General features: G+C 35.9%; 1 protein-coding gene and 1 non-coding gene across 9 annotated transcripts in view; both read right to left on the bottom strand.

Moving 5' to 3' along the window:
- The window catches only part of DDX50 (DExD-box helicase 50), a 30,710-nt gene extending 6,561 nt beyond the window's left edge, over positions 1-24,149 (bottom strand). The window contains exons 1-13 of one of the 8 annotated variants that reach the window (XM_065922474.1): positions 23,906-24,050; positions 20,734-20,845; positions 20,090-20,386; positions 17,711-17,786; positions 17,182-17,360; positions 14,807-14,924; positions 14,502-14,687; positions 13,882-14,027; positions 8,673-8,822; positions 3,714-3,875; positions 1,726-1,845; positions 922-995; positions 540-699 (exon numbers count right to left, since the gene is read on the bottom strand). In XM_065922474.1, the coding sequence (XP_065778546.1) occupies positions 540-699; positions 922-995; positions 1,726-1,845; positions 3,714-3,875; positions 8,673-8,822; positions 13,882-14,027; positions 14,502-14,687; positions 14,807-14,924; positions 17,182-17,360; positions 17,711-17,786; positions 20,090-20,278 (1,560 nt within the window). In that variant the 5' untranslated portion in view covers positions 20,279-20,386; positions 20,734-20,845; positions 23,906-24,050. Of the gene's footprint in view, positions 1-539; positions 700-921; positions 996-1,725; positions 1,846-3,713; positions 3,876-8,672; positions 8,823-13,881; positions 14,028-14,501; positions 14,688-14,806; positions 14,925-17,181; positions 17,361-17,710; positions 17,787-20,089; positions 20,387-20,733; positions 20,846-22,006; positions 23,383-23,410; positions 23,432-23,475; positions 23,879-23,905 lie in introns of those variants that run through there. The other 7 variants (XM_065922475.1, XM_065922476.1, XM_065922472.1 and 4 more) reach the window with 7 other exon arrangements.
- LOC136162264 (small nucleolar RNA SNORA1) lies at positions 6,994-7,126 on the bottom strand. Its single transcript, XR_010662072.1, has one exon. It is a non-coding gene; the product is annotated as a small nucleolar RNA SNORA1 (small nucleolar RNA).
- Positions 24,150-24,938: the final 789 nt, after the last annotated feature.

Raw genomic sequence — 24,938 nt, 5'->3', positions numbered from 1 at the left:
TACAATGGTAATGATGAAATATTATGAACAGTTTTATGCCAATAAATTTGATGACTTAAAAAGTGTACCTTAATGTTTCCTTAAGAAATGTGGTTTAAGTTTTCTTGAGAAGTATCTGGTAGGTTATTAGGGATAAAGAATTTGCTCAGTGCTAAAATAACACCCCATGGATTTCTTACTAATGACAGAATAAAATATACTTTTTATAATAGGAATACATGGCTCTGGTATGGTTTGACATCTGATACTGACCTGGCAGGGGGACAGGTCAGATGGTGTTTTATACACACATACATACTTTCCCCATATATAGGCAATCTTTACTCTGCATGGCATTACGTTAGCTGCAGAGTCTATTTCTCAATTTGCGTGGCTCCATGACAAAAAAAAAAAAACACGAGGAACAGGTTCTGACATACAAGTTTCAGTTAACATAGTACTGTGCAAAGTAAAGATGCCCTGTATTTCTCTCCAGATAGATATCTATGGTTCAACTGTAATCTTTCTCAACCACATACAATTTTCTCACAGATTTCTACCTTATCGGAGGTGATCAAAGATCGTGGTTCAAAACTCGATGCGCCAGAGATGTGGGCTAATGCTGCAGCCAGTGCATCCACTGCCCCTTTCTCTTCTATCAGTCTCTGAGCTGATGGTCGGAAAAAATCAACAGCAGCATAAGAAACGGAAGCCAAAGACCTACGGTTTAAAAACAGTAAATTTTCTTGGTCAAGACAAAGGGGAAAGATTAAAGATAAAAGAATGAATGGGAAAAGAGAGCAACGTTTTCATATTTTAATATAATTAAATGTCTATTGGTAAAACTGGTGATTAAATTTTCTGATATGTCAACTAGGAGAGCTTAAAGATGTATAGCCTAATACAAAAGAAAAAATCATTCAGCAAGGTCAGAAAGCATACCTGATGGCATCCATGCTTTTAGATTTAACTAAATCCATTGTAGAAGGAACACCTACACGTTTAAAAGTAATTCCCTGAAAATGAAAGAATTACATTAAAGAAAAATGGAAGTCTTTACAATTAATTCCTAAATTAATCTAGTTTGTTGAATTTCCATTTCTTGGACTTAAAGATTTCCAAGCCCTAGCAGATCAAGATTTCCTAATAAATCATCAGTAACATTCTAGAAAGAGAAAAAAAAATTTTTTTTCAATTGTCTCTTAGTTACAAATCACAGAATTAGTTACAAAACAGCTCATTTTTAAAAAAAGATGCTGTTTACAATAAATTTTTTCTTATTAGCTTCATCGCACAAAGTATGAGAAATAATGTATGAAAATATACATCATAAAAACAGGAAAAATACTACAAAAACTTGAGATCACAAAAAATGTGTAATTTCTTATAGGAACTGGCTATTGTAACATTACTCAATACAATCTTGACTATTACACCAAGATAATGTCACAATCATCCATTTACAATATCAGGCTAAGAGGTACTGAAATCACAATGCACTTCTGATTTTAGTCAAGGGGGAAATTCAAGGGAAAAGGGAGAAAGTCAGCTCTTCTGTCTTCATAATAAAAGCTGTATTAAAACAAAGTCTTGCAGCTAATATAAATTTAGCTCTCCACATGCTTCACATTCAAATGCAGCTTAAATGAGAAGTCATAAAATCTATTTGTGAGAACAAATATAAAAAGATCTCTTTTCTAAGGCACCATTTAGATAATAAGCCTGAAATAATTTAACTCTACTTACTGCTTTTTGTTCCACATATCGTAATTGACCTCTTTCTCTCGGTTGATAAAAACATATGCAGATCCCTGTCCGGCCAGCTCGACCTGTGCGTCCAGAGCGATGAATATAGGACTCAACATCCTAAAAATAAAAGAGGTAACTCTTCTTAAAAATCTGGCAAATTAAACAGTCATTCCAGCAACCAAATAGTAATACTAGAAGTAACAAAACTACTACTATCAATAATAACATTTTTATTTCAATCCTGTTGCTCTTTTCAATATCCCAGAGAATGTTTATGCTTGAATTCTGCAGTAAAAGGGGTGAGATTAAAACCTTTTTATCCAGCCTATCCCAAGGTTCTTTATATAGCAAATTTTTTTTTTTTTTTTTTTTTTAATATTATTTTATTAGTTGGAGGCCAATCACTTTACAACATTTCAGTGGGTTTTGTCATACATTGACATGAATCAGCCATATAGTTACACGTATTCCCCATCCCGATCCCCCCTCCCACCTCCCTCCCCACCCGACTCCTCAGGGTCCTCCCAGTGCACCAGGCAAGAGCACCTGACTCATGCATCCCACCTGGGCTGGTGGGCCGTTTCACCATAGATAGTATACATGCTGTTCTTTCAAAACATCCCACCCTCACGTTCTCCCCCAGAGTTCAAAAGTCTGTTCTGTACTTCTGTGTCTCTTTTTCTGTTTTGCATATAGGGTTATCGCCACCATCTATCTAAATTCCGTATATATGTGTTAGTATACTGTAATGTTCTTTATCTTTCTGGCTTACTTCACTCTGTATAATGGGCTCCAGTTTCATCCATCTCATTAGAACTGATTCAAATGAATTCTTTTTAACGGCTGAGTAATATTCCATGGTGTATATGTACCACAGCTTCCTTATCCATTCATCTGTTGATGGGCATCTGGGTTGCTTCCATGTCCTGGCTATTATAAACAGTGCTGCAATGAACATTGGGGTGCACGTGTCTCTTTCAGATCTATACTTCTCTTGCATGATTCCATACTTCAAATGTAAATAAAGTAGTTAACTATTTGCAAAGGTACCAGATTCCAATCAATTTAACACTACCTTAACAAACACTGGCTAACAGCAAGAATAGATAATATATATATTTTTTAATCTAAGCAAAGTCTTGTAAATAAAAGGCAATTTATATAGCTACTCTTCTTTTCTCCAAATCAAATCTCATTTCCTTGCAAAGTAAAAACCCAACGAAATATCAACTTACACCTATTAGAAGGGCCATCACCAAAAAGACAAAAGAGAACAGATTAACATTTGTTAATGCTGGTGCGAAGTGGAAAAAAGATAACTTTATGCCCTGTTGGAAAACAGTATGGAGGATCCTCAAAAGTTAAAAATAGAATGAGCGCATGATCCAGTATTACATTTCCAGGAGTATATCCAAAGGATATGAAAACACTAATTCAAAAAGATATCCACACCCCTATGTTCACAGCAGCATTATTTACAATAGTCAAGACACAGAACCAACCTAAGTGTCCACCAAGATACGAATGAATAAAAAGGTTTATATGGAATATTATTCAGCCATAAAAAGAGGAAATCCTACCATTTGTGACAACATGGATGAACCTTAAAGGCAATATGCTAAGTGAAATAAGTCAGAGAAAGCCAAATACTGTATGATCTCACTTATATATGGAATCTAAACAACAACAAGTAAAAAAACTAAACTCATAGAAACAGAGATCAGACTTGTGGTTACCAGAAGCAGATGGTGGGGGTAAGGAGAAATGAAGGAAGGTGGTCAAAAGACATAAACTTTCAGTTAAAAGGTAATTCCTTTCTTCTTTTATACCTACATGAGAAGACGGATGGTGGTTGAACCTATTGTGGGCATCAATTCACAACATATATAAATCAAAGCATAGTGCTGTTATGGCTTAAACTTATATGGTGATGTATGTGAATTATTTTTCAATAAAATTGGTGGGGGAAAAAACTCATTTCCTACCTGTGGAGGTGAACTCTGAATCACCAGGTCAACCTCAGGAATGTCCAAACCACGGGCAGCCACATTGGTTGCCACCAAAACTTTAAAACTACCCTCTCTGAAGCCTTTCAGTGTAATTTCTCTTTGTGACTGAGCGATGTCCCCATGTAAACACTGGGCATTCTATTTGAAAAAAAAAAAAAAAGGAAAAGTAAGTGTATAGCACATACTTAGCAGTGACAGCATCCAAATACTATAAAGTCTGTGCTCTTTTTGTTGTTGTTTTTATTTATTTGGCCACACCGTGCAGCATGTGGGATCTTACTTCTCCACCAGGGATTGAACCTGCACCCCAGGAGTGCAAGTGTGGAGTCTTAACCACTGGACCACCAGGGATGTCCTTCCTCTTTTTGTTGTTGTTTCTCAATCTGGTAATTATAAAAATACATGCTTTTAAAAATCAAACAACGCAGAAAAACGTTTAGCATAAAATGCAAAAGCTTTCCTAATATCAGTCTCCTAATAAGTAACTGCTAACAGTTCAGTAAATAGTCCTCCACACATTATTTTTTAAATACACACACCTCACAAATCCTAGCATATAATTTGATGAATTTACTTACAAAGATGGGATTATATTGGGACTTCCCTGCTGGTCCAGTGGCTAAGACTCTGCACTCTCAATGTATGCGGCCTAGGTTTGATTCCTCAGGGAACTAGATCCCACATGCTACAACTAAGAGTTCACAAGCCACACATGCTGATCCCAACAAGATCCCACATGCTGCAATGAAGACCTCATGCAGCCAAATAAATAACTTTTTTTAAAAAAAGAGATTATACTATATATGTATGGTTTTACAACCTACCTTCTAAATTTGTTATATCTCAGCCAGATACACATCTACTTAATTTTTTAAAACTACATATGAAAAAAAAAAAAAAAAAAAAAAAACTACATATGATTTCTTCATATGGCTACGGTTATCTTCTTTTCTTTCTGGCTGCGACCCATGCAATCTTAGTTTCCCCACCAGGGACTCAGCCCAGCCCCAGCAGTGAAAGCTCTGAGTTCTAACCACTGGACTGCCAGGAAATTCCCAGTATCATTTATTTTAGCAATACTCTACTAATGAACATTTGGGTAGGATCCAAACTTTCACCTTCAGAGACAATGCTATAGTGAATAACCTTGTACTGTATCTCCAGATCCCTCAGTATATGTATATTTCAGTAGATTACATTACCTAGAAGTTGAATTCCTAGGTCAAAAATTATAAACATTTGACATTTTAACAGCTACTGTAAAACTGTATTATAAAAAGAAGTTTGTAAACAGATAGCATATGCACATATGACTGGAGCCATAAGAGTGATGAGTTATATTTATCTATACGCATAACAATACTTAGTCCTAACCACTAGACCACCAGCAAATTCCACAGCTATACTTCTATATTTCTATACTTACTGACTGCTTGTTGTAAGAAAAGCACTGTAATAAACACCTTAAATTATTTTGTCTTAAAAGTAAAAAAAAAAATTAATACCAATTTTTAAAATGGGAACATGGGCAGTGAAATATGAAGTGATTTGCCCTAGGTTAAAGAGCCAGGAAATAACACAACTGGAATTTACATTGTGTTCTGACTCCAAAGTGCAACTAATCACTATACACAGAAAGAACACGTTAATAAGTGAGAACAATTAGAGAAGTAGAACTGTAAGGAATGCCAGTATTTAAAGTGCAAGTAAGAATACAAAAAGACTTCAACAAAGTTGGGAAAGATTAGCCAGGGAAGAAGGAAGAAAACCTGTGTGATATCATGGAACCCAAATTAGGAGAACTGCTTTAAGAAAAGATACTTTTTTTAAAAGTCAAAAGCAAATATACTTTTCCACAAACATCTATGACAAAATTTAGTGACAAAGTATTTTCATGGTTTCCAAACATAAGCAGGCAGGTAGAGACAAAAACCTATTGGGGGGGGGGGCTTGCTAGTCCTAAGAACAGATAGATACTCCCCAGAAAGCATAATAGGGAAAGCATAATTTGAGAAAGTCAGTTGGAACTGGTAGAATTCTTACACATTTAAGGGTGATTGTGAGGAGCCAGAGATAAAATGTGAAACCAAATACCAAAAAAATTAGAATTCTAGAAATTCTGCTGAAAAAGCCTGAAACAGTCTGGGCCCAAATGAACTTCCAAACTAACAAACTGATGCTTCCTTTGCAGGAACAAAGCCCTAAAATTCAAACTGAGGATGACAGGGATCCCAGAAGCAAAAGAACGAGATGACTCTCAGATAAAAGTGAAGGGAAAATCAACCAGAGCTCAGAAAGTGGGAGACTTTTTTAAAACAGCTTTACTGAGATACAGTAGACTGTATTCTTAAATACTATCAAAAATAGAAGAGGCAGCTCTAGACCTGTGAAGTGAGAAAACTATTCTGACCCATAGCTCCCCATTAAAAGTTTGAAAAGATTAATCCCATCTAAAAATGAGCAACAGAATAGGTTATGGTTAAATACTATAGAAAGTAATTGTAAGAGGACAAATAAAAAATATTCACCAAAACAATGAAAGAGCTCTAGAAAGGCATGCCTGCAAAACAGATAAAAGAGTATATATTATATTTCTGAATGAGCTAAAAGAAAATTTTTAAATATATGATATATGAGAGAACAAGAAAAAGCAGAACGAGAAAAAGTAAAATATGGGATGAAATGACTCAAAGAGGTAGAAATAAAAGGCAAAGACTTTTCACCAATGAAGACTATACTGGAAGAAATACAAGACTGACTGAATACAACAAATGATGCCTTAATTTTGAAAAGTTTGAAAATTTAAATAAAGATTTTAAAAATCTGTTATCAAGTGATAAAGGAGAGAGGAAAAAAGAGCCAACATATGTATAACAGGAGTCCTTGAAGAAAAAAACCAAAGCAATCAGACAAACCAAATACCAGAAAAATTAGAATTCAAGAAATTTTGCTGACATTTAAAAATACGTATATTTGAAACTACAAATTGTGTGCACTGTGCACTCATAAAAAGTGAACAACACCAAAATAAATTCTAGTGTAACTACTGATTTTTAAAGAAAAAGGAAAAAACACATTTGTATTCAGGCAAAAAAACTAAATCAATCACTTATAACAGGAAAAAATCAGACTGGCATCAGATTTTTTTTTTTTTTCTAGAAGTTAAATATAGCAAGTACATTGGTGTTTATTCCTTCATCTTTCCTAATATTGAAAAGCCATATTATATCCAGTTTTTACTCACGAGCCTAGCAAAAAATGTTACAGGTCTCATTGTCACCACTGCAATAAAACTACAGGGATGGAAGCAAAACCTGTCTTCTCAATGTAGCCACATTAACAGTTTATGGACACCATGAACAAGTGCCCATTTTCAGTAGAATGAGGCTTGGCATCAGATTTTTTATAGTATGCTTTATTCCAATGGAAAACATATTTAAGATACTGAAGGAAAAGGTAAACCAAGAATTTTATATCCATCCAAAATGATTTTAAAGTTACAAACAAGCTATCATCAATAGTACTACTACTACTAAGTCACTTCAGTTGTGTCCGACTCTGTGCAACCCCAGAGACGGCAGCCTACCAGGCTCCTCTGTCCCTGGGATTTTCCAGGCAAGAACACCGCAGTGGGCAACTTGCCATTTCCTTCTCCAATGCATGAGAATGAAAAGTGAATCATGAGCCCTTCCTTGGGAATCTTCTAGATACTAAGTGACAGCAAAAATGACTGAAGAGACACTGATACAAAGGCCAATGGTGTTGTTTCCAATAGATGTTAATATCATAAAAAGGAAAAAGAACTAGATATTACATATCTCCTAATGGAAGTATATCACCTATGAAATAAATTTGCAAACAAACAAACCTCAATTTACAAGAAATACAGAAAGCAGCAGCATACTATTTTCTGTTAAATGGTATCACTCATGAAAACTTGGTTTCTTAAATAATTTAAGAAGCTATAAGAAGAAACTGAAGAATCCATGTATTGAAGAGATTTAATGAAATCACTTATTTGGATTCAGATTAAAAAAAAAAAGCCATAAAAGAAAAAACAAAGCGTGTATGCATGAAGCAATACAGAATTTGAAGACTGATATTTGAAGATATTAATTACTATTAATTTTTTAGATGTCATTAACAGTATTGTGAGCTTTAAAAAAAATAATCCTTTTATTTTAGAAATACATACCCAAATATTTCTGGGCATAATAACATGTTATCGAGCATTTGCATCAGGCTAATTAAGGCACAAGAAGTGAGGGGGCATTTGGATAAAATAATTGTTGCAGCTGAAAAACGAATACACAGGGGCTCATGACACTGTCAACTTCTGTATATGTCTTAGATAAGTCTGAAATTTTCTATTATAAAAACTTAAAAGACATAAGGATTTAGTGTTCTGACCCATTCATTCAGTAAATATTTGTGTTTCAACTTCTACACAACTCTACAACATTACCCACTCTTATCCACAGAAACTCATCTTGTTTCCCTCTTTTGTGTTTTCAAGATCACATTTTCAAAGTCTTAAGAAAACTTCTGATGAAGATGGATAGAATTCAGGATTTTCCTGGTGGTCAAGCGGCTAAGACTCCATATGTCCAATGCAGGGAGGTGGGTTGACTCTCTGGGCAGGGAACGAGATCCCATATGCTACAACTGAAGATCTCACATGCCACAACTAAGATCCAGCATAGCCAAATAAATAAAGAGTTGCAAGAGGATTTAGAAATCATATATTAAAAAAAAAAAAATGGACAGAATTCTATCCTGACTTAACAAATCATGAGAGGCTGGCTCTAACATCTTTCTGAATTAGACTCAATTCTAAGAATGACAATCAAACTTAGACTACAAAGGACATGACTTTTTTACTCAGTGATTCATAATCTATAATCTCAATTAAAGAAAGCATGAAAAAAGACTTACCTGTTTTATGTGTGGATTCATGGCCATTTCAGTTACATTCTTTTTGGTCTCACAGAAGATAATAGCCCTCCCTTCAGACCCACTGTAGACTTGAAGGACATCTCCAATAACTGCTGGTCTCTGAGACCAGTGGCACTGGATGGCCAAATGCTTTAAGGAAAGAAAATATCAAATATCTGCTTCATTCAAATTATTGAAAAGATTTCTTTTCTACATTTATTTCTATTTGCTCAAGAATTGGTCTTCCTGGAAGACAATAAGACAATGATACTCCCTGATGCCACTTTAAAACAGCCCTCAACAAGTGAAACAATAGGCAAATTGTAGTACATTTATGCAGTGGAATACTATTCAGCAGTTAAAAGGAATCAACTACTGATCTGTACAACAATATAGATGAATCTCAAAACATATCCTAGGTGAACGAAGCCTTACAGAAAAAAGAGTACACACAATAAGATACCATTTATATGAAGTTTTAGAACAGGCAAAACTAATCTATGATGGAAAAAACATAACAGTGGGTTGCCTCTGAAAGGGGAATGGGCAGGGGCAGGGGGAACTTTCTGTGATGATGGTATAGTATTCTTTGTTTTGATAGGGGTTTGGGTTGCACACATGCATGAATCTACTAAAATGAAGCAAATGTACACTTAAAATCTTGCATTTTATTGTATGTAAATCTTATCTTAAAAACTGTAAATATTAGGTGGATGAATCTCAAAAACATTATGCTAAGTCAAAGAAGTCCAACACAAAAAAGCCACATGTTGTAATGACTACATTTATATGAAATATCCAGAAGAGGTAAATCCATAGAGACAGAAAGAAGATTGGTGGCTGCCTGGGGCTACGATAAGGTGGGAATGGACAGTGACTGCTTAATAGCTACAGGATTTCCTTTTCAGGTAACGAGGTGTTTTGGAAGTAAATAGAAGCAATGGTTGTGTAATACCATGAATGTACTAAATGACTCTGAATTGCACACTTCAAAGTGTTTAATTTTAGCTATACGAATTTTACTTCAACTCAAAAAATTGTAAATATTGAAATCTAGCTAAAGATATGCACACTAAAATACTTATGGGAAGGGAATTCAATGTCAGTCCAGTGGTTAGAATTCCACGCTTTCACTGCTGAGGGCAAGAGTTCAATCCCTGAACTAAGATCCTGCAAGTGGCATAGTATAGCCAAAAAACAAAAACAACTTACAGGGAAGTATACAATTTCTGTAATTTGAAGTAAATTAAAAAATCAGATCGATATAAGGGATGAGTAGACAGGCAATAAGCAAATACAGCAAAATATTACTGGCAGAATCTAGCTGATGGGTACATGGGTGTTCACTATAAAATTCTCTCAGCTTTCAGTGTTTGAAAGTCTTCATGATAAAATGCTGAGGAAAAATCTACTGTATCATTTTAAATCTATTCATTTTAACATACTATATCTCAATAAAATTGTTTAAAACAATTAATTATTAAACACATGGAAAACACACCAAGCACAAAGAAGAAAATTAAGAATCATCTGTACCAGGTAAATCAAAGTCTTGCTTCTTCCTCTCCACCTCCCAAAAATAAAAATAAAAAAGCAGGGCTTCCCTGGTGGCTCAGTGGTAAAAAAAAAAATATGCCTGCCAATCCAGGACACCAGGGTTCAATCCCTGATCCAGGAAGATCCCACATCGAGTGCACCACAACTATAGAGCTTGTGATCTAGAGCCTCAGAGCCGTAACTACTGTGCTCACGTGCCACGACTACGGGACCTTGCACACCCAGTGCCAGAGTTCTGCAACAAGAGAAGCCGCCACAATGAGAAGCCGCATACCACAACTAGAGAGAAGCCCCCACTTGCTGCAACTAGAGAAAAACCCATGCAGCAACGATGACCCAGCACAGCTATAAATAAATTTTTAAAATATCAGGTTGGTGCAAAAGTAATAATGGTTTTTGCATTGTTGAAATTTGCCATTTTTGGACTACATTCTAAATGAGGTTATCTTATACATCATTTTGCTGTGCATTTCTCGCTTTATGGGGTTTTTTTTGCTAATAACTTATTACTTATTTTATACTTATTTTAGACTATGGAAATGATGTTACACAAAAAAGCAAATTCAAGCAATTTTCTTATTTGAGTTCAAAATGGGTCATAAAACAGCAGAGACAACTCACAACATCAACAACACATTTGGCCCAGGAACTGCTAACGAACATACAGTGTAGCAGTGGTTCAAGTAGTTCTGCAAAGGAGACAAGAGCCCTGAAGACGAGGAGCATGGTGGCTGGCCATGGAAGTTGGCAACAACCAATTGGGAGGATTATCAAACCTGATCCTGTTACAACTGCACAAGATGTTGCCGAAGAACTCAAAAGTTGACCATTCTATAGTTGTTTGGCATTTGAAGCAAACTGGAAAAGTGAAAAAGCTTGATAAGCCTCATGAGCTGACCAAAAATTTTTTTTAAATCATCATTGTGAAGTGTTGTCTTCTCTTATTCTATGGAACAAACAACGAACCATCTCTCGATCGGATTATGACGTGCAATGAAAAGTGGATTTTACACGACAACCAGTGACGATCAGCTTGGTAGTTGGACTGAGAAGAAGCTCCAGAGCACTTCCAAAGCCAAACTTGCACCAAAAGATCACGGTCACTGTTTGGTAGTCTGCTGCCCATCTTATCCACTATAGCTTTCTGAATCCGGGCGAAATCATTACATCTGAGAAGTATGCTCAACAAATTGATGAAAAGCACTGAAAACTGCAACACCTGCCACCAGCATTGGTCAAAAGAAGGGGTTCAATTCTTCTCCATGACAACACCTGACTGCACACTGCACGACCAACACTTCAAAAGTTGAACTATGAAGCTTTGCCTCATTTGCCACATTCACCTGACCTCTTGCCACCGACTATCACTTCTTTAAGCATCTTGACAACTTTTTGTAGGGAAAACGCTTCCACAATCAGCAGGACGAAGAAAATGCTTTCCAAGAGTTCGTTGAATCCCAGAGCATGAATTTTTATGCTACAAGAATAAGCAAACTTATTTCTTGTTGGCAAAAATGTGTTGATTGAAATGGTTCTTATTTTGATTAATAAAGATGTGCCTGAACCTAGTTGTATTGATTTAAAATTCACAGTCCCAAAACATAATTACGTCTGCACCAACCTAACAAATAAATAAAAATAAAAAGATCCTGAATCTGATCAAGCCTGACAATCTTAACCATTAACTCACAGGAATATTAAAGCAGAGGAACATGTTAACTAACACCAGAGTTGCAAATCAACAAAACTGAAACTATGGGAAACTTGAAAGACAATCTTTTATTCAATTAAAAACTGCAAAGAAAAGAAGGGACAGAGGAATCTATATTTAAAATATTTAATAGATAATTGGATAAAGAAGATATATATGGTGGAATATTACTCAGTGATAAATAAGAAAACGAAACCTTGCCATTTTCAACAACATGGATGAATCTGGAAAATGTCAGAGAGAGAGAGACAAATACTGTATGATCTCACTTATATGTGGAATCCTAAAAAACAAAACAAAAAAAATGAAAACAGAAACATAGATACAAAATACAAAACAGAGGTACTGTTTTGAAGTGCCAAAGTTGGGGGGGGGACCTTGAAACAGGTGACAGGGATTGATAGGCAAAAACTTCTTGTTATAAAATAAATAAGCCAAAGGGATGCAATATACAGCATAAGGAATATGGTCAAAAATATTGCAACAACTGAGTATGGGAACAGATGGTTATCAGATTTCTTGTGGTGACCATTTCATAACATAGGCAAATATCAGATCACTATTTAGTACACCTGAAACTAACATAATATTGCACATCAACTATATTTCAATTTTATTTTATTTTATTTTTTTTTTAATTTTATTTTATTAGTTGGAGGCCAATTACTTCACAACATCTCAGTGGGTTTTGTCATACATTGACACGAATCAGCCATAGAGTTACACGTATTCCCCATCCCGATCCTCCCCCCACCTCCCTCTCCACCCAACTCCTCTGGGTTATATTTCAATTTTAAAAAAGAAAAAGATATGGTGAGTAAACGTTCAGCACAAGGATAAAAAAAACTTAAAACACATATAAACCAGTAGCAATATAAGGATCTTATGTGAATCTATATTCAAACGAACTACTTACCAAAAAAAAGACAACTAGGATAATGTGAACACTAGCTATTTAAAAATATTTTTAAAAATTGGTTGTTTCTACTGTGATGGTAACTTTGTGGGTTTGTTTGTTTTTAAAAAGCTCTTCTTTCCCAGAAGTAATCATTATTATTAGTTTGATGCTTATCCTTCCCACCTATCCACCTATAAATATCTAAAGAATCTATTTAGGACTATTTGTGTATCTTTTAAAATAGTATGATTCTGTACTGAGAATTTTGTAATCTGGTTTTATCACTCAAATTCATTCCTTTTAGCCATTATGCTGTGTTTATAGATCATACTCTTGTCCACCTGGACTATTTTTATCTACATACACATATATGTACATCTATCAAATGTAAAGGTGACATATGTGATACATACTTGTCAAAAATATTGCAAATATTACCTTAATTCTCTTAAAAAATATATACTACAAGTTTAAATATATATATATATATATATATATATATATATATATATATATATATATATATATACTACAAGTTTAAATTTTCATAGAGTCAAAATTATAAAGCTTTTCCTTTATGGTGTCTTCTATCTTTATGTCTAGAAAAGCCTTCCCTCCCTGAAATCAAATAATGATCTACAAACTGCTGTAAATTATTTTATGGCTTAATTTTTTAAAATATTGGTGAATACTGTTGGTACAGGGTATGAAATGAGGATCTTTATTCCACCTAAGCTTTAATAAATTATCCCAACACCAGCAAGCTGAAAAATCACCTCACTTCTCACATTCTACATACTTTAAATCTGTCTCTATGGATATTTGTATCTCTCTCCTGTTAGGACTTGCCTGTTTGCAAACTTTTTCCTCTATTTAACTCTGCTCCTCAGTCTTAGACTATAGAAATACCTAGGCATCTTTTTGACTAAGGACCAAAAACAGAAGATTTGGCCTGAATTGGTACCCAAAACATATGTTTAGCTTCAACAAATTTCAAAACACCAGCTAAAATCTAAAATCTATTACAATGGAAAGCTACTTACTTCTACAGTAGTTGCAGCCTTTTGAGTCATTTTCCCAACAAGGTCAACCTGTTCATATCTGGATTTCATGTATTTTTTTGCAACTTTGTATACCCACTGTGGGCAAGTTGCAGAAAAAAGTAAAGTCTGAGGATTGTCTTCAGAATCTTAAATAAACAAAAAGAATTCAAATGCTTTATTTCTTAATATCCCACAAGATAGTCAGCTCTTAAAAATCCCCCCAAACTTCAAAGAAATAATGAAAAATTCAAAACCTGGGGTGAATTTTGACCTTTACCGCAGTTATTAAAACTTTCAACTTTCAAAACTGAGGGAAAATATGAAGAAAACTGAACCGAAGCAGAAGATGCAAATTTAAGAAAGAACAATGAGCAATGAAATCAATAAAATAAGTTAGTAAAACTACTCCTATAAAATAATACACGTAAGAAAACATGGAAAGTGAAGAAAATGATTAATGTATACTATTAAGCATTCTTGTTCAGAAGATACCAAATACTTTCAGTTTTGTTAGAACACTGGGGACATGTATTAATATTAAAAATTATAAAATAAACAACTCATAAGCTTTTAGATAAGAGAATAATTGCTAAATGTGCTTATTCTGAATTAGTATATACCAGTTTTGTAGGACTCATGGAGAATGTCTTCAACTTGCTCAGCAAAACCTAAATCTAACATTTGATCCACTTCATCAAGCACCACGTGGCGCAGTTTAGAAAGATCTAATCGGCCGCTCTGCAGATGGTCTTTGATCCGACCTGGGGTCCCAACCAAGATGTCAATACCATTTCGAATATGATTAACTGTGAGAGGAGAGAAATAACAGTAATATATAAAACTCAAATACAGATTTTCACATCATACTTTTTTTAATTTCAGTAGCAAATGGATCTTTGTGCTACCATCATATATAGTTACTCACTTTGGCTTTGATACGATGTTCCACCATAAAAACATGCCACACTGAGTTTCCTAGTTATATCTTTGAAGTCTTTGGCTACTTGGTTTGCCAGTTCCCTTGTAGGAGCCAAAACAAGTACCTGAGCAAAAGGTTTTAAAAACAAAAAGATAAATTTTTATAGATCTCTAAATTCAAACTGACACTTTTAAAGAAGCATTTAAAACTAGAAATCTCATCATTAATGTCATAGTATTTAAAGACAGAGCACAAACAATAACAAGGACGGCTTATGTTTATTATATCCTCCTTTATTTCCTTCTAGAGAAGGAAATGGCAACCCACTCCAGTATTCTTGCCTGGAAAATTTCATGGATAGAGGAGCCTGGCAGGCTACAGTCCACGGGGTCACAAGACTTGGACACAACTTAGAGACTGAAAACCACCATTACTTCCTTCAGATCTCTTTTCAAAAGTCACTTTCTCAAAAAGATTCCTAACCTTCTTTTCATATCCTCCCAACCCTGATTAACTGTTTCTTTTTAATACTTATACCATATAAAATATTTATATTCTACATATTTGCTCACTGTCTATCTTGCCCACTAAAATGTAAGCTCCATGAAGGCAGAGATTTATGTCAGTATGAGCTACTATATTTCCTGGACTTCAAACAGTGCCTGGCACAAAGCAGGTACTCAAAAAATATTTGTTGAATGAATGAATGAATGTCCAACATGTGCCATTTTTTAAAAAGAAATAGTTCAATTTATTTAAATTGCAAGTCGCATATAAAATTCAATTTGTAGCTAGCACCAGAGAATGGAGGGCTTCCCAGGTGGTGCTAGCAGTAAAGAGCCCACCTGCCAATGCAGGAGTTGTGCAGAGATCTGAGTTTGACCCCTGGGTAGGTAAGATCCCCTGGAGAAGGACATCGCAGCCCACTCCAGTAGTCTTGCCTGGAGAACCCCTTGGATAGATGAACCTGGTAGGCTATAGTGCATAGGGTCTCAAAGAGTCAGACACAACTGAAGTGACTTAACATGTACACACTGGAGAATGGACTTAACTGTTTGGTGTTTAATGAGAAGAGCTTCTTCTACACAGGATTCCAAGAGACTTACTTGTTTTATTAAGCAAATAAAACTCATGCTTCAAACAGGTTATACAGAAATTGATTTACACTTCAATTCCCTTTTTTTATATTTTGAAACTGCAGATTTAACAAAAGGTAGCCATAACCTTTCAATGTACAGGGTCAATTATAATTATGCAAATAACAGTGCTTTACACAATTTCATTTAATCCTCACACAAAAAAAACCTATGATGTGGTATTATCTTCCCAATTTTACAAATGAGGAACATGAGTCTTAGAGAAGTTGAGTCTTACCCAAGATCAAATAGCTAGAAGTGACAGAGTTGGAATCTCCAGTAACATCCTTCTAGCATGAAAGTTTTAAAGACAGTGTTGGGATTGTGTCCTATTTCTATTACTCTCAATCTTCCTAATTTCACCTAAGAAACAGAACTCTCTAAAAAAGATCTGTCCTGTTCCAAGACCATTATTATTTAATTATAGTCATATATGTGAATTTACTTTCACACTATTTGGGGATCCCCAGGTGGCTGACCAGGGACTGAACCTGTGACCCCTGCAGTGGAACCCTGGAGTTTTAGCCACTAGATGGCCAGGCAAGTCCCAATACTGTTTTTTTTTCCCTGCACTTTTATGAACCTGAAAGTGAACACAGGTTCTAAAAAGTCCAAAGTTTAGGCCAAAATTTCACTAGGTCCTCTCTGTTCTTTACTACTGATATTGTTAAGACAGATCTTCAGTATCACTTCTATAATACTCTAAAAGTCAATCAATAAAATAAATATTATTTATTAAATGACCAAATAAATCAATACCTCTAGCAAAATCACTGTTTAAAAGCAAAGGTTAGAAAAAAAAGAAAAAAAGCAAAGGTTAGGACTGAAAAAAGAAGAAATTAGATATGCTGGCTTCAAAATATACAGTTATCAAAGACATCTGTGGATCCATAGACATTACATTCATATGCAATAACTCACTTTAGCTTCACTTGAGATTTATCTTAAAAATCAAACTTTTGGTTTAGGCCCCAAATTTTTACTTTATGCCCAGGAGTAACTTTTCTATCTTTGGGGCACTTGAACTTAAGACCAGTATACTGTTTCTTTCTTTTTCTTTTTTTGGGCCATGCCATGCAGCTTGCAGGATCTTAGTTCCCTGACCAGAGACTGAACCAGGGCCATGGCATTAGAAGCACCAAGTCCTAATCACCGGACCACCAAGAAATTCCCAAGACCGGTATATTCTTTCTTTCTCTTTCCATTAGAGTAATGTTTAAAACTTTTACTCCCTATAATAGTTACCTTTGGTGAGCGGCTTTTTTTAATTGTCTCTTGATTTCTTTGGAGTCTTTCAATCAAGGGGATGGCAAAAGAAAATGTCTTTCCTGTTCCTGTCCGCGCTTGAGCAATTAAATCTTTTCCTTCATATACAGGACCAAAAGTCTTAACTTGAATAGGAAAGAGATATGTTACCCCTCGACCTGTAAAACGAAATTTCATTGAAATATTTACTTAAGACTAGCATTAAGAAAATGAAATTAACATTTCTGATTCATCAACATGTGCCTAACGATATACCACCTGGCAACATCTACAACTATTCCTACCCCAAAGAGGAATTATTTAAAAATCGGTCTCAACTTTTAACAAATAATTTAATTCTTTGTTAAAAACTGATCAGAATACCCAAAAAATGATGCAGAAATAACTGCAATTATAAAAGCTATTTCTCTATGTTTTGTACATTTTTCTCTGGGTCAGAAAAGGTACAAGAGTTTTCTAAAATCTAGTTTTAGATTTTCAATTGCATATACATTAAAATTCAATGTACCTTTCAGAAGCTTTATAGTCTCTTCAGAAATAGGGAAATTGGAGAAGGCTCCTTCTTTCTGTTCACGTGTTAGGGTCTGTCAAAATGAAATCAAAGTTCTAATACAGTTCATATCCAACTAGGTATTTAGAATCTTTCATGCATTTACTGCTTTTAGTTTTACTAAAGGAGCTAGCAAATCAATTTCTAGTTAGTACTTGCAAAAACTGGGTAACTTACAAGATAAATTAATGGGAAATTCTTTTAATCTCAAAAGTATCCCTTTAAACATCAAGCTTATTTAATACATTTTCCCATAAAGCATTTAAAAATTATTAACTCAGACATAAAACTTCCTTTAGACATACATTTACTACATAAATCAAAATATAATTCCACTTGACTAAGATATTACAGAAGTTATTCAATAACTCCATATTCACAGACATAGATAGTATTAATTACAAGATTAACACCAGACTATAAACCAACCTCAAAAGAAACTAAGCAATGAGGAAAGTAAATTGTTTCTAAAAGTTAAGTAAGTTGTTCTATGAATCTAAAAAGCATATTTTAGTTCAGTCATACAAGGAAAAGTTCCTGTAAGCTTGAAAATTTCTCTAACATATATATACAGGTTATACATATACATATTATAATTTAACATCTATTGAAAACTTTGTATATTAGTCAATGTATAAATAAAACAAAGACAATATATCTACTTTATAAACTTTATCATTGGTTGTTTAAAGAAAGTAATTACAAAATCATACACAATAGCAATTTTCAAATGAAAAACCAGATAAAAGATATAATAGCAAATGCAAATGTAATCCATTTAAGCAAACCTAAATGCTGTTATTTTTTTAAGATTAAAAGAGAAAAATTTTATTACAAAAATAATACATTTTCATTGCAGAAATTTTAGAAACCACATATTAATAGTTATCTACAATCTGGTCAGCTAAAACCACATTTGAAACACATACTTGTCCAATCCTTACTCTATGCATATATACATTTTAAAATTAAATAAAATCATATTGCATATACTATTTTGTAATCTGCTTTTTTTTGCATTTAATAAGATAGACTGAATATCTTTTTAACATACTTATGCTCTTTAGAATCAATGCATTCTATTGCAGGAATATAGCAACATATTATTAAACCAATTTGCCTACTATCAGACATTTAAGATGCTTAAATTTTTTGCTATTATCAACATCACTGTGATAAGATACTGATTCACACAACTCGGCACACCTCATGATTATGTCTTTAGAAAGAAAACTCCTAAAAGTAGAATTCCTGAACTCTAACATAATCTAAACAAAATAATAAAGTTAAGCCTATTATAATACAGAGCAGTATAGCAGGCAAAAACCCCAACACAGCAAGATGTACATTCCACTACTGAGCAACTCAGATTTGCAGGGTCTTCTTTAGATCAACTTTCTAACAGATGTGCTTCCTGACAGATAGCAAACCCACAAACTGCAGGAGACACTGTAAAGCAAGGATTCAACATCTTCTCTCAAAGCTTCCCAAAGATAGCACATTCAGTTCAAATGTATCTAAATTAACAGCAACTATCAGATTTTTTAAATATAAAGAATACTAAATATCAAGTTATTAAGCATCTCAAAGTTGTTTCTTTCTGAAGATCTGAATGATTTACTGACAATTTATAATACCTAGATAAACCTATGAACTCGGCTAGAAGATACAAATTGAATAAATTCAGTGCAAGAAAATACCTACACTAACAGATACTGATAAAAGCAGTGACCCAGGAATGAAGATTCTATACTAAGCATGTTTTTGATACCTCCCCCCAAAATTAATACCCAGGAGAACAGAGATCTTCAGATCATTTGTATATGTGTCATTTCTGCTTAAAAATAGCAAACAGCTTTAAGACTGAATTACAATAGACCTAAAAATCACTTAAAGTTGCTATTGTTACAGAAGTACAATAATAATAAGGCAAAATATACAATATCAAGAAGACTTTATGTACCCCGTTTTCAGAAAAGTCAGAATTTAATTAATGAGTACTGGCAAGGACTGAAATAACCACAAAAATACAAGTAGGTGACCATCAATTAGCAATTTGGAAAATCTATTTAGGAACCCAATGTATAGGAAAGGTTTAAATTTGACCATCACTCCTTCTCCACCAACCTCTGCACCAAGAAAAAGGTAATATAATTAAAAAAACAAAGGACAAAAGAAAAAAGGCTCAGGTTTCAGCTCTATAGATCCCCCAGTCCAACTGTGAGTATTGGACATTAAGCAGGAAATATTATAGAATCAATTCTAATTAGTCTATAAAAATCAAATTATCCTATATTTCAATGATAATGTCAAATGCAAAACAAAAAATATCCATACCTCTTCTAGTTTACTATCACTTGATTTATGAGTAGAACTATTTAAAGATGACACTCGCTTTGATTTTTTTTCATGTTCATCAATATCTCCATTTGATAGATCTTTTCTTCTTGGCTTATGAGATTTAGAAAATTCATCTGAAAGTCTATCACATCCTTCCTCGGTGTCACCATTTAGCTTCTCTTTCATTTTAGCTTTTTTGGGTTTGGGAGCATCCAAGTCATCTGTAACACCATTTTCTCTTGTTTCTGATTTCTCATCTGAGTCATAATGGTGCCTTGACTTCCTTCTATCACTCTGTGGAAAAACAAAGAAGCAGTGACAGGAGGGTCACAAGGTCTGCTTCTAAGACTCTAGAGAAGTTAGAGTATGACTCCCCCCAACCAGCAAAGCTCAATTTATCGCAATCTTAAAAAGTTAGCTGGTAGAATTCTAGACTAGTTGCTATCCATTGTTTTCGTTCTCATCCCAACTCTTGCACTCTTAAGACTTAGCCTCTAGTCCCTCTCTAATCCCATTATAACATTTAAGGAAAACTGAAATAATTCCTTTTCAGTAGAAGAATGAGAACTCAAGACTATAAATTAAAAAGCACAAATTTCTAATATCTTCAAGAAAGAAGTTAAGATTTATTAAGTACCTACCCAGCACTGTGTAAAATGTTTTCAGCTTATCTTGTTTAAATCTTCATAACAACCCTATAAGGGAAGTACAGGTCCATAATCCCTTATCCGAAATTCCGATATCCATAATGCTCTGAAAACCGAAAGTTTTTTTTGTAACTTATTTGGAGACAAAACCTTATCTGACCTCAAGTCATTTTGTGGCAAAATTTGACTTCAAAAAACGTAAAACTATTTATAATCTTTATTTATTCCATTCAATATGAATATTCATATTTAACATTAAAGTGTTTGTGTTACCCTTTTAAAAATCCCCGGAGTTTTGAATTCCAAAACTAGCCTCAAGGATTTTGGATAAGGGATAGGGAACCTGTATTAGCTTTGCCATTTTACAGATGAGGAAACAAGTTCTCAGATATAAGTAACTTTGCAAAGACCCACATATGGGATTTCCTGCAAATGAAAGTGCTATTTGACTTGAAAGCCCATGCTCTTTTCACATCATGCTTCCTCTCTGAACTCTGATAAACAGAGACCAAAGTATGTAATTTATATAAAACCATGTTTGTTAATACTCCTATGGAAGGACAACTGTATTAGAAATCCCAGAAATTTTTTTAAAGTTTTAAAAATCTGGATAACAGAAAAAAAAATTTTTTTGGCTAACAGGACTTAAAAAGGAGGAAAGGAGGTGACTTTCTGCAACTTTAGTTTTGAAATGCCAAGCTAGTAACCAGCATTTTAATATTGGCATACAGCAAGAAATGTTTTGGAAATTCAGCACTTCAAAATTACTTGGTCAAACGTTCAAAATAAATTACACAGTAATGACTTGTCTTGTTAAAAACTACCACCACCAAAATATTTCACCATGATTTACAGTTTTTATACAGAATACTTTCACGTACAAGTTTCTCATCCATAAAAGTTGCTATGAAAAATGAGTAACATGTATGAAAATGCTTTGTAAACATTAGAGCTTTACGTTAATACAAGCTATACAGTTATATGTTTCATCATTTGATCTTTAGTTAACTGAACTAGCCCACATCTCATCAAACCAATAGGTTCTATAGAAAAACAAGATTATTTATAGACCCAGCCTTGGGGTTTCAATTGCTCCTGGGCCCAGCACTTCAGGGAGATGAAGCAAGGTAAAATTAGACCTGAAGGTCCAAGCCCAGCAAAATCGCAATGTGATGAAATACATTGTTCCATATCAGATCCACCGTGCTCAACATTCTCCACTTTCTTGGCTTCCAAGACACACAATATCCCCTCTTTACTCTCTTACCTCTATCTTCTTCGATGTTTCCTCTTTCTCCTTTTGTGGATGCTTAAGTCTCTGTTCTTTATGTACACTTTCATACCATTTTCATGGCTTCAACATACATTTCCAGGCTTCCTTCCTAACCTGCACCCCAATTCTGAGAACCTAAGGCCCAGCTCCATATCTCAACATATCCAAACCCAGTTACCTTCATCTCAATGCCAGACCACTATTTGAATGCTCTATTTCTATTAGTTGGTACTCTAATCTGTTTCCAAATTTTTCATTATCTTTCATAACTAAAGGAAAATTAATGAGTACATCTAGAGAAACTACAATGTGAAAACTACCAATTTACAAAGATAAAGTGAAATACAAGCATGGGCAAAGATATGGTAATTTCCCTCAAGAATCTTTGGGAAATTTGGGGGAAGGATACACATAGGAAGAATGAGCTAACTTTACAAGGAAGTGAATAATAAATGCTAATCAAATTATAAGACCAGCACTGGAACAAGACTTTAAGGGGGAATGAGATTACTGTATGTGTACACTGGAATGGTTGTAACAGACACAAACTGAACTTTGACATATGGACAGGATATGGATGCAAAACAAGGGACAAGTATTTTTGGAGGTGCAAAAACTAAAATAACTGCTTGATGATTTCACTTACAGGAGTTATCTAGAGTAGTCAAATGCATAGAGACAGAGAGGAGAATGGTAGATGCCAAAGGTTGGGGAGACAAGGCAACTGAGGAGGGTGATGTTTAATGGGCACAAAGTTTCAGTTTGGGAGAATGAAAAGTTTTGGAGATCAATGAAGATGATGTCTGCAAACAAATGTGACTGTACTTACTGCTACAAAACTATATACTTTAAAACAATTAGGGATTTCCCTGGTGGTCCAGTTGCTAAGACTCAATGCTCTCAACACAAAGGACCTTGGCTCAACTCCTGGTTGGGAAACTAGATCCCACATGCCAGGGCAGCCAAAAATAATTAATTAACTTTAAAAAGTAAATGTAAATTTTATGGTACGTGTATTTTGCCACAATAAAAAATAAATAAATAAATAATTGCTTGGCTGGAATGGCAAGTCTACCTTGTTGGCAAGGTCAGAAGGGTAGGGTCGGCTTTCTGGAGCTATGCAGAATATTTTCATTCTTTGGTCAAGTGTCAGGCTTCAAATACTGCTTCCTTACCCTCCAAAGCACTGTTTCCTTTTCTCTAAGTCTCTTGAGAAGTGGGGCGGGAAGTCTCTGCAACTCTTCTAACAGACTCCTTGAGGGCAGGGACTTTCTTGGTGCCCAGCAGAGTCTGGTATAAATTAGGCTCAATAAATATTTGTGAATTGAATGAGAACACTAAGAGAAAAGACTATTAATAATAATAGTAATAACAACAAGAGTAATAATAATAACCCACATGATCTCCATCAGCCAAATCCTGGCAATGCTGGCTGTAACACTTTTCCTCAATCCTCTACTGACCCGTTATCGAGGTTTGTAAAGCTAAGATCGCTTTCCCCAAGATTCTCGCATACAGGACAGGATGACGGAGAAGTTACACATATTCAAGGCAATCATCTTCTAAGACGGCCAACGAGAACCAAACGACAGGCCTCGCTGCTTAAGAAGAGGAAAGAATTGACTCCGCGATGAGAACTTGAGTCTGCCCATCTCTTAGGCGCCGACGGCAAGGACTGGGGGACCACGGGAGGCTGGGCCAAAGCCCAATGCTGCCCTTCTCCGGCTGGGGATGTGGAGGTTGGAATGGTTCCAGAGCGACCTCCCAGGAACGAGGCCGGCGCGAGGAGAGGCCCTCGGATGCTCCGGCCCGGTTGGTGACAGACCATCAGGGAGACTTCCCTCCCCGCCCAAGCCGGCACTGCCCAGGAGGCGCGGCCCATCCTCAGCGCACCTTTTGCCTCTCCTTCCTCTGGCTCTCGGTCTCCTCCAAGGGTGCCTCCAGCTCCATAATGTCCCCCCAGAGGAGTTTCCCAGGCATCATTCGCCTCCACCGCTTGCTGCCGCCTCCCCCTGGGCACGGTGGCCACAACCACCTACGGGCACCGACAGCGTGAAAGGAAGCGGGGGCTGGACGGCCTCCCGGCCAAGGCCGCACGTCACTTCCGGAACACGCATCGCACGGCGGGGGAAAATAATCCCGGATACTCCCAGTTTAAACTCCTTCCTTGCGACGCCGTCTCCCAGCCAATCAATGCGAGGAGTCTCGACTGACCCACCCTTATTCTGAAATGATTGGCTTCTAGAGTAAAACCCTGGCCAATCGCCATAAAGGATACGCAAACTGATTAGCATAAAATGTTCGGCATTTCTCCCCCCCCCCCCGCTTTCTCTCCCCCTCCCCCACTCGAAACAGCTCCTCGCAGCACAGCGGAGATGATTTGGAGCTTCCCAGCGTGCAGTGCAAGCTTTGAGGAGAACCCCAACAGCGGTGGAGCGTGGCTCACAGGCGCGACTGGCTGGAAGGAGGACCGGCCCGTGCGAGAGCTAAGCGAACGCCACGCGTCGCGTTGCTCTTCGCCGCCGGAAGCTGCCAGCCTCGGCCCCGCCCATTGCGGAGTGAGGCGTTAACGTCTAACGGCTACGCGCGAAGCCAGCCCCTAGCGTTGGTGGGAAGGGGCGTCATGGGGTCCCCGTAGGTGGGCTTGGAGTGAAGGCCAGGGCAGAACAACCTTCCCGCAAGGTTTTAGTTTTGAAGTTAATCCTTTGTTCATTTTAGGGCCTTCCCACCTTACCCATTTGACATTAGAGGAAACTAACCCCCTAAGGGGCTCCCTGGTGGTTCAGTGGGTGAAGAATCCGTCTGCAATGCGGGAGACCGGGATTCGATCCGTGGGTTGGGAAGGTCCCCTGGAGGAGGGCATAGCAACCCACTCCAGTATTTTTGCTTGGAGAATACTGATGGATAGAGGAGCCTGGCGGCTGCA

This window comes from Muntiacus reevesi, chromosome 2, assembly GCF_963930625.1.
Source record: "Muntiacus reevesi chromosome 2, mMunRee1.1, whole genome shotgun sequence".
Taxonomy (NCBI): domain Eukaryota; kingdom Metazoa; phylum Chordata; class Mammalia; order Artiodactyla; family Cervidae; genus Muntiacus; species Muntiacus reevesi.
Note: the sequence above shows the minus strand (reverse complement) of the source record. Positions and strands in the feature narration are given on the sequence as shown.